The 9,196-nt window shown below is 56.8% G+C and overlaps 2 protein-coding genes across 2 annotated transcripts in view; one reads left to right on the forward strand and one right to left on the reverse strand.

Moving 5' to 3' along the window:
* The window catches only part of Plvap (plasmalemma vesicle associated protein), a 9,391-nt gene extending 5,543 nt beyond the window's left edge, over positions 1-3,848 (forward strand). The window contains exons 3-6 of the mRNA XM_010644376.1: positions 8-118; positions 611-671; positions 751-823; positions 3,278-3,848. Coding sequence (XP_010642678.1) covers positions 8-118; positions 611-671; positions 751-823; positions 3,278-3,284 — 252 coding nt within the window. The 3' untranslated portion in view covers positions 3,285-3,848. The remainder of the gene's footprint in view (positions 1-7; positions 119-610; positions 672-750; positions 824-3,277) is intronic.
* A 3,415-nt stretch (positions 3,849-7,263) lies between these two features.
* Positions 7,264-9,196, reverse strand: part of Gtpbp3 (GTP binding protein 3, mitochondrial) — a 4,062-nt gene continuing 2,129 nt past the window's right edge. Inside the window, exons 3-4 of the mRNA XM_033759369.1 lie at positions 8,695-8,986; positions 7,264-8,357 (exon numbers count right to left, since the gene is read on the reverse strand). Of these exons, the coding sequence (XP_033615260.1) occupies positions 8,132-8,357; positions 8,695-8,986 (518 nt within the window). The 3' untranslated portion in view covers positions 7,264-8,131. The remainder of the gene's footprint in view (positions 8,358-8,694; positions 8,987-9,196) is intronic.

Consider the following 9,196-nt stretch of genomic DNA (forward strand, 5'->3'; position numbering starts at 1 on the left):
GCGGAAGGAGCGCGAAGACCTGGCCAAGGGGCTGGAGGAGCGCAAGCGGCAGGTGGAGCAGATGCAGATGCAGGTGGAAGTGAAGCGCTCGGCGCTGGACACCTGCCTCAAGGCCAAGGTGTGCCGCGGGCGGGACTCAGTGAGACCATCTGGAGACTTTAAAAGTCATTAGGGCCGAGAATTTAACTCAGTGGTTCTGTTGCCTGCCTTGCAAGCACAAGGTCCCGAGTTCGATCCCCGCTATGTAAACGGAGCTGGGGACGTGTTCAGTGTGACGGCCCCGGGTTGGATGTGTACGGAGTCTGGGCTGGCTGCGGGGAAGGCTCACTAGCGCTGGGGTTGGGGCTCAGGTGCGGCTTTAGGGCTCAGGGGTCCGAGGTCGTTCGAGAGCTGGCGTTTGGGGCCGGGGGGGCATTGGTGGGCAGAGCAGGTGGCTTCCATCTCGAGGGCACCGGCCGGGTGGCCCCTGCGGGGACACTGAAGCAGGCGCGCTCCACGGAGGCCCCAGCCCCTCTGTCTCTGAATTGGGGCCGAGGGCCAAGGAGCAGCAACCTTTCTGGGGCTCAGGCCCAGGGTCCCTGGCTCCACCATTCTCATCTTCCTCCCACAGTCGCAGCCGCTGTCCCCGCCTCGCATGGGGCTCGCACCCCCCAACCAGCCGACCCCCATTGGTGAGTGAAGTGAGGGTGGGCAGGGCGAGGGCGGCCCCTTCCCCGCAGGGCACAGTGCAACCCGCCGCTCCCTCCGCAGACTCAACCAGCCTGGAGGAGTTCAAGAAGAGGATCCTGGAGGGTCACCAGCTGTCTGTGCTCCGCCCGGCCAAGTAAGACTTCAGAACAAGGGGGCGGCTAACATGCTGCTTCCTTCACTGCGTGCCTGTGGTGTGCCCAGCAGAAGGAGAAGTAACCAAGACCACCCAGTTCTGTCTTCCTGATGCTCTCTGACCCTCCTGCCTCAGCCTCCTGAGTGCTGGGATGACAAGCAGATGCACCGTGGGGGCACCTCTATCATCCTGGCTACTCAGAAGGCCCAGGCAAGAGGATCACAAGTTAGAACTCAGCCTGGGTAACTTAGGGAGACCCCATCTCAAAATTGATAAAAGGGACTGGGGTGCAGCTCGGGGGTAAAGTCCTTGGTTCAAATCCCAGCACCAAAATAAACAGAAAGAGCAGGCTCTGGAGTCAGGGCCTGGTAGCTGCCTACACACACAGGGTGTGGGCACGAAGGGCATCCGGCACCTGCCAGGCCTGGCTCGGGACCGAGGACACCCAGTGCATGAGTCAGCCAGGTGACCCGAGCCCGCCCAGAATGCCCTGTGCTCTGCCCGGTCCCCACTGCCCTGACGGGCCAGGACACAGCGACCTGCAGGTGACCCTTAGGGTGGAGGCTCAGGAAGGGCCCCAAAGGTCGTGTGCCCAACTCTTCATCAGCCTCGGGTGGCCTCTCAGCCTGGTCTCTGTCCTGGAGAACCCTCACCCGCCCTCCGCAGCAGACAGCGCTCCCCTCCCCAGCTTGGCCCACAGCCCTGGCAGCAAGGAAAGGGCATCTATTATTATCCCCATTTCTCAGAGGAGGGAACTGAGGCCCTGCTGGGGTCACATGCAGGACCGGGCTCCCAGCCCAGGACTGTCCGGCCCAGCTGAGAACCGGGAAAGCTCTTGACATTGTTTACCCCAGATGACGTCCCAGCAAGAAAACAATGAGCACTTAGGCCTGGCCTCCTGTCTCTGGCCTCAGGGCCGCAGGAAGGGCTCTGGCCCGTCCGCTTTCCCCTGGGACGGGGCTGGGGCGGGTTTCAGCTAGGCACCGTGGGCCACACAGCCCTTACATCCTCAGCATGCCTTTGTTTTTGCAAACAAGCTCCCTACATTGCCCAAGCTGGCCTCAAACTGTTGGGCTCAAGTGATCCTCCTGCCTCAGCCTCTCGAGTAGATGAGACCACCCACAGGCATGTGCCATTTCCCCAGCTCCACATCCAGTTTCTGGATGCCCCACATCCCTGGTTATAAACCAAGGGCAGATCCAGAGCCCAGCAGCAGCCGGACCGGAGCCCAAGGCCTTTAGAGTTCTTCTGAGTTTTTGATTGAGAACTGAATTGTATCTGGAACGCACCCATCTGGTTATCCAACTCTGAACTTCTTTTTTCTCCCTCTTGTTCAGTACTGGGGCTGAACCCAGGGCCTTTGCACTGAGCTGCATCCCCAACCGTTTTTGATTTTCATTTAGAGACCAGGCCTCACTCAGTTATGTTGATCAGGCTGGGCTCAAACTTACCATCCTCCTGCCTCAGCCTCCCAGAGTGCTGGGATGACCGCAGTTATAAAACAGCCTTGGGGCTGGGGATTTAGCTCAGTGGTTCTGCTGCCTGCCTCTCAAGCACAAGGTCCTGAGTTCAATCTCCAGTACCAAAAAAAAAAAAAAAATAAAAAAAAAAAAAAAAAAAAAAAAAAAAAAAAAAAAATTAGCCATGTACAGTTGCCCTCACCTATAGCCTCCATTAAGGCAGGAGGATTGCTTGTGCCCAGGCGTTCGCGGCTAACCTGGACAACAGAGTGAGCCCCTGACTCAGAAAAACTAAAACAAAATTCACAATTGATATAAAAAAATACTAAGTGAGACTTGGTGCAGGCAGTATGGGTGGAGGTGGGCAGGTCAAAAAAATCAAGATGTAAAAGATGCACCAAAGAAAAAGACTGAAAGAGAAAATAGAAAGGGTGGATGGATAAAGGAAAAGAGGTCGAGGTCGCTTGAGGAGGTTTCTTTGGGGTCCAGATGGCTACCTGGAGGTGACCTTTGAGCAGAGACCTGAAGGGGATGAGGGAGGAGCCCGGGGACCCCGGCCAATACACAGGCTACCTTCTGGCTGTAGGCGGGACTTCAGATGCCTTTTTTTGCCTTCTTTTTTTTGAGGCAGGGTCTAATTTCCCGATCGGGGTTTGAATTTGTGATCCTCCTGCCTCAGCCTCCCAGAGCTCTTGAATGATGGCCATAGAGTTGGAGACTGAGGGCCCCAGGCATTCACAGGTCCCCACTGGTGGCTCTGGGAAAAAAAGCGCGAGGAAAGTGGGCGACTGGCCAAGCGATGCCCCGGGGCCTGTGACACTGGGGAAGTGGGTTCCAGCGGAGAGGAGGGAGGGAGTGTGCCTGGGGCCCCAGGGAAGACCGGGAAGGAAGGGAGGGGATGGAAGAGACTGGGCTGCAGCCCGGCCCCACCAGGAAGCAGACCTGTGCCAGGCAGGCGGACAGCGACCCACCCCACCGTCCCCTCCCTCCGCAGTGGCTGAGGAAGCGACCCGGGATGGAGGTGAGGACCCCGGGCCACCACGCTTCATCCTGCTGGCACTGCGCCTGCCCGCCCCACAACCCCTGATGGCGACGTCACATCCGCCACGGTGACGTCGCAGCAGCAAGCGATGACGTATGCACAGAGGCCTCCGCACACCGCTGTGGTGTTGTGTGCGGATGGTGCTTACTCCTCGCACACACCGGGAGTGAATGAACCGGGCAGGGACACACGCCGTGACACGCACGCGTTGCCCTTCACAGGCCACCGAGGCACCCGCAGCCCCTGGCTCCGCACCGCCCTGCATCCCGCCGCCCTCCCTCCTCCCACTTCCTTATCTCCCCGCTTGGAGGTGAGAACAGGAAACCATTGGCTGCCTCGAGAATTTCCAAGGCCCCCGAGAGTTTCTAGACCTTCCTTGGGAGTTTCTAGGTTCCCCCTTGGGAGTTTCCAGGGTGCCCTGGAGTTTCCCACGGAGACAGACCCCCCCACAGGCCCCGCATGCACCCCCCTGCCTGTGGCCAATCCAGATACTAGCGTCATTTAATAAATACTATAAACCCTTCTCAGGGCGCCAGGGTCATGATCTCCACGGGGCCACGAGGGAGTAAAGTCTGGAGAGGAAAGGCAGGGGCCTTCCCCAGAGTGCTTGGCCAAGACCCAGGGGTCTGGGCAAAGAGGGGCACGGCCCCAGGGCTCCGCGGGAGTGCAAAGATGGAGGCCGGTGTCGCAACCTCCGTGTGTAGCTTTGCTTTTTCTAGGATGGTGACAAATCCCCCAGACAAAGGACGGTTGCTGGTGTCACAGGAAGTGAGCCGCAGGACGTCCGCTGGCCGGGATGGGTCGAGGCAGAGGTCCCCCTTTGGGTCTGTGCTGCTTGGGGCAGGGTGACATCTGTGGATCTGCTGTCCCTGAGTTGGGCGGTGGCAGAGGGAAAGTGAATGCGGGTCGGCTGGGGAAGCACTAAGAAGCCAGCACACCAGCATCTGTAGAGAGCAAATCCTTGCCTGGCATCATCCCAGCACCCTGGGAGGCTGAGGCAGAGGGGTTGCAAGTTCAAGCCCAGCTTGGGCAACTTTGTAAGACCCTGTCACGAAACAGAAAAAGGGCTGGGGATGTAGCCCAGTGTGAAAGCACTGGTTCCATCCCCAGTACCAAAAACAAAAAGAAACAAAGGAAGACAAAAACAAAAAAAGAAAACTGCAAGTCCCATAGTGCCCCGATAAAAAAAAAAAAAAGTTCCATGCCAGGCATGGTGGCGCACACCTATAATCCCACCACTTGGGAGGCTGAGGCAGGAGGATCACTGCAAGTTCGAGACCAACCTGGGCTACATAGTGAGTTCCAGTTCCATCTCAACTACATATGAGACCCTGTCTCAAAACACCAAAACAAAACAATACCAAACAACAAGAAAAGCGAGTTCCGTAAGAAGATGCTAGGCTCCTATCCCTAAGTACTCCAGGAAACAGAGTATGAGGACCAAGTTTCCAGGTCATGATGGGCTCCAAACCCCTTACCCAGAATAGAGTAAATGCAAAAGTTCCTTTCTGAAAAAGTCCATTCTATGGGGCAGTTTCTCTGTGCTTCTGTTCCTCTTTTTAAGATGTTAAGTTTCTTTTTGTGTGATTTAATTAATATAGGATTTAGTTATAGCTGATATAGGAATTAATTATAGTTGACATAGTTATATATCTTAGCAAAAAAATCAGATAGTCTAATGAAAAGAGGAATTGTCTCATGAAGGCCTTAGATAACTTTCCAATACGTACCCTCCCAGCACCCCATAATAAATTTGCAAATGTAAGCATTAGATCATGTTCCAATGTGCCTTCCCGATGCCCCTTGATGATAAGGGAAAACTAAAAATAGCAGCAGAAAAATCCTATATAAACTTGGTTCAAAGTTGGGTCTGGGCTTTCAGTCTGAAGCCGCTGTGACGGTGACACCCGAGAGTCCAGGCGCGAGCTTGCGATAAACTCCTCTTGCAATTGCATCGGACCTGACTCCTTGGTGGTCTTTGGGGACTTCGCGACTTGGGCACAACAAGAGCAAATGGCCATCGAGGGGAAACAGTCTAAAGCTGAAGCGAGGCCCACAGCCCACCCCCTCCCTGGCGTCCCACCCTGGAGGGGTGAGTCAGTCAGGGCCCCGCGGCAGCGCCACTTTGGAAGGCAGGCAGGGGACAAAGCAATATTTCCGGGATGCGGAAGCCAGCTCGAGAGACGCTTCCCGCAGGAAACACTTGGCGGGGCCTCAAGCCAGGCGGGGTCAGCGGGTGGCCTGGGCAGGACAGTCGGGGGCTCCAAGGAAAAGGGGGCGTCTCTGGCTCGCAGCCTGCTGCTCTGAGTCCAGCGTCCTTGGGAGCAGCGGATGCTGGCCAGGCGTGACCTGGGGTTCCCATCCCCACCCCGTCCACCTCTGCCCCGACTTTTTCCATCCAAGAAGTGGAAATAGTAATAATAGTAACTTAAAGCCCAGGTGCAGTGTGCACGCCTGTCATCCCAACACTCCAGAAGGCTGAGGCAGGAGGATCCTGAGCTCAAACCCAGCCTGGGCAACTTAGCAAGACCCCGCCTCAGAATAAAACAATAAATATAAAGGGCCAGGGATTTGGCTCAGCGTCGCTTCACAAGCAAAAGGTCGAGTCGAATACCTGTACCAAAAAGGCGGGGGGAGGGGGATGCAGCTCAGTGGAAGACACTGGAACCCATCCTCTCTCTGTACTGCTCCCTCCAAAAAATTATCAGTAACAACCGCAACAAGCATTCTGATCTCCCAGGTCCGCTGGGCGCAGCCCCCTCCTGCCCCGCCTCTGCCTGAGTTCCCTGGCGCGTGGGGCAGACATGGGTGAATCCCGGCGGGGAGCGCTGGCAGTCCCTAACCTGGGGGACTTCCTGCGCCTCTATAAATAACCCCTTGCTTCCCACGAACACCTCGCCCTTCTTGGAAAAAGTAACCAGAGCCAAGCGCTGGGTCCTGCGGGTGCCAGACCCAGAGGGGATGCAGCAGGCCGAGCAGGCGCCTGCGCAGTAGCATCCCGCCCACCCGGGGTCTGAACCCTGCTCCGAGCTGCCTGGCGTCCAGGCCAGCACTGGCTGCAGCGCCCACCCAGCCCCGACCCACGTTCTGCTTTCTTCACCAGGCCTCAGTTTATCTCTGTGCAGAATGGGCTTAGCAGTAACACCCACGACCCTTCTCAGGAACCCCCAGGAGGCTGCACCCCGACATGTGGACATGCATCCTGCCAGGCAGATGTGTCACAATAACCTCTGAAGGAACAGGGAGCCTTCCGTTGGGAATTCTGGGTTGGTTTGTTTGTTTTTGAGACAGGGTCTGGCTAAGTCACTAAGTTTCTCAGGAGGCTGGGGCAGGGGGATGTCGGGATTTGAGCCCAGCCTGAGCCATTTAGCAAGACTCTAGAATTAAAAAGGCTGCAGTGCGGCTCAAAGGTGAGCCGGGCTGGGTTCCAAGTTGTCACCCCTGCCTCAGCAGGTGGACAGGCATGCTGAGCCTCAGTTCCTGTCCTTCTCAGGGGAGCGAGCCACTCGTACACTGCCACTAGGTGAAGGTCAGTGTCCTGCAAGAATAGATGGTGGGAGTTTTGTTGTTCTTTGGGGGAAGCATCAGGAATCGAACTCAGGACCTTATGCTTGCAAGGCAGGGGCGGTACCACTGAGCTAACTCCCTCAGCGCACTGTTCACTTTTGAGACAAGGTCTCATTATGTAGCGTAGGCTGGCCTCAAACACAAGGCGATGCTCCTGCCTCAGCCTCTGGAGTGCTGGGATTACAACCATGTGCCACAGGCTCTAAGCAACGTAGCTTTGTTTGCAGTGCTGGGCGTGGAACCCAAAGTCTGGAGGGTTCTAGGCAAAAGCTCACCACTGAGCCGAACTTGCTGAGTAGCTCAGGATGGGCTCGAATCCCGAGATTCCTCCGACCACCCTGCCCCCCGCCCACCTCCGCGCCCCAGACTCCTGAGCAGTTAGTTCTCTGCATGCAAACTCCCCAGCGCTGTGGCCTTCCTTAGGGCACGGCGCCCTCTGCTGGCCGCTTACAACCGCATCGCGCTCCCAGCATCTTTAGAAGAGCTGCCTACAACTGGGCATCTCCACCCACTTGTTTTTATGTATTTTTTATTTTTTTGTTTGTTTGTTTTTTAAGATAGAGCTTCGTTGGTGTACACCTGCAATCCCAGCACTCGGAAGGCTGGGGTTGGAAGATGGCTGGGAGTTCGAGGCGAGCTGGGGCTATGTGGCGGGGGGTCCTGTCTCCAAAATAGAAAACCCTAAGACAAAGTCACATATTCCGTTGACAGGCACACAAGTACACAAAGACTCAGACAAGTGTTGAAAACACATGTGTTCAGGGAAGACCCAGGCGAGGTGGCCTGGAAGATCCTGGGTGCAGCGTGTCGCGATCACCTGAAGCTTCATACTCCTTTGGTGTTTGTAAAACAAAGTAAAATGCTGCGAAGCTGGGACTGGGCTCAGGGGTGAGCACTCGCTGAGCAGGAAAGGGACCGTGATTTCCTTTCCCAGCACGAAAAACAAAACGAAAATCAAAACACAAAACCTCTGAAACAGACCCTGCCTGAGTGTGCTGTGCACCTGTGATCCCAGCTACCTGAGGCTAAGGCAGGAGGCTCTCAAGTTGAGAGCCAGTCTGGGGTGACTTTTAGCAAGACCCAGATACAAAAGCGGGCAGATCCCTGAGATCTTCCTCTCACCAGACCAGGTCCCAGCATTCAGCCAAAGGAAGCCAAGCCGGCCCAGCAACCCCAGAAAGCCCTTGGTCAGGTCGAGTGCTGAGTTGGGGTCCCGGGTGCTGGGCCCCTGGGCGCCCCTCACTTGCCCACGCAGAAGTCCTGAAAGATGACATCTAGGATCTCCTGGCTGCCCCCTCCACCAGTGAGCTGGATCAGGTGCCTCCGGGCAACACGCAGGGCCTCGGCTGCCAGGGCCAGGTCCACTGCCCCCTTGTAGTGGCCCAGCGCATCCAGACAGCACTGCAGATGGTGGTGGTGCCGTGCCCTCGTCAGGAGTGGTGGGCCTGTGCTCGGGTCCCCGCACCTGGGAGGAACAACAGTGGTCTCGGGATCTGCATACACCTTGCAAACTGGGCAAGGTTAGGTCAGGTGTGGCACTGCACACCTATAATCCCTGCACTGGCAGGGCTAAGGCAGGAGGATCGCAAAAGTTCCAGCCCAGGTACAAGATCCCAATGATGAATGTAACTGTACTGTATACCTAAAATGAACCAATAAACTCAATGAGAGAAAAAAAAGTTCCAGCCCAATCTGGGCAACTTAATGACTGGGGCTCAATCCCCGATATTCAGCAAATAAATACAGTGAGTGCGCTTGCTCCGTGTTGCAGACAGACACAGGCTAAGGCAGTTGGGACTCACAGGACAGCCAGCTCCTTCTGCAGGGCCGCCAGCAGGCCGTCCAGCCCCGCCCCGGTCAGGCAGGACAGCAGCAGGTGGGGGTGCGGCCCAGGCCCTGGGTACGGACCCTCAGCGGGCAGCAGGTCGGATTTGTTCAGCACCAGCAGCAGGCGCTGGCCTCTCTCGGTTAGGTCCCGGCGTGCCAGGGGGTCCACAACTGTGTCCAGGAAGTCACGCGACGATGGACTGGCCAGGTCAGAGGCGTCCAGCACGGCTAGAACCAGTTCGGCTTGCTCCAGCCTGGGAAGGGAGAGAGAACCAGGGGGTCCAGGGAGCAGAGGGAGGGGCGGGGCCGAGCGAGGAGTAGCCAGGGAAAGGCCTCGTGGCAGGGCCAGGCCGGGACCGAGCCTATTCTGGAGGGGCGGGGAGGAGGAGAGATCGCCCACTTGAGGGAGGCTGGCAGCCTCTTCCTAAACCCAAAGCGCATGGAAAGCAAAGTTATGCACCAGAAAGTGCGGAGGCG

Source organism: Fukomys damarensis, unplaced genomic scaffold (assembly GCF_012274545.1).
Source record: "Fukomys damarensis isolate Sample0158 unplaced genomic scaffold, DMR_v1.0_HiC HiC_scaffold_37, whole genome shotgun sequence".
Taxonomy (NCBI): domain Eukaryota; kingdom Metazoa; phylum Chordata; class Mammalia; order Rodentia; family Bathyergidae; genus Fukomys; species Fukomys damarensis.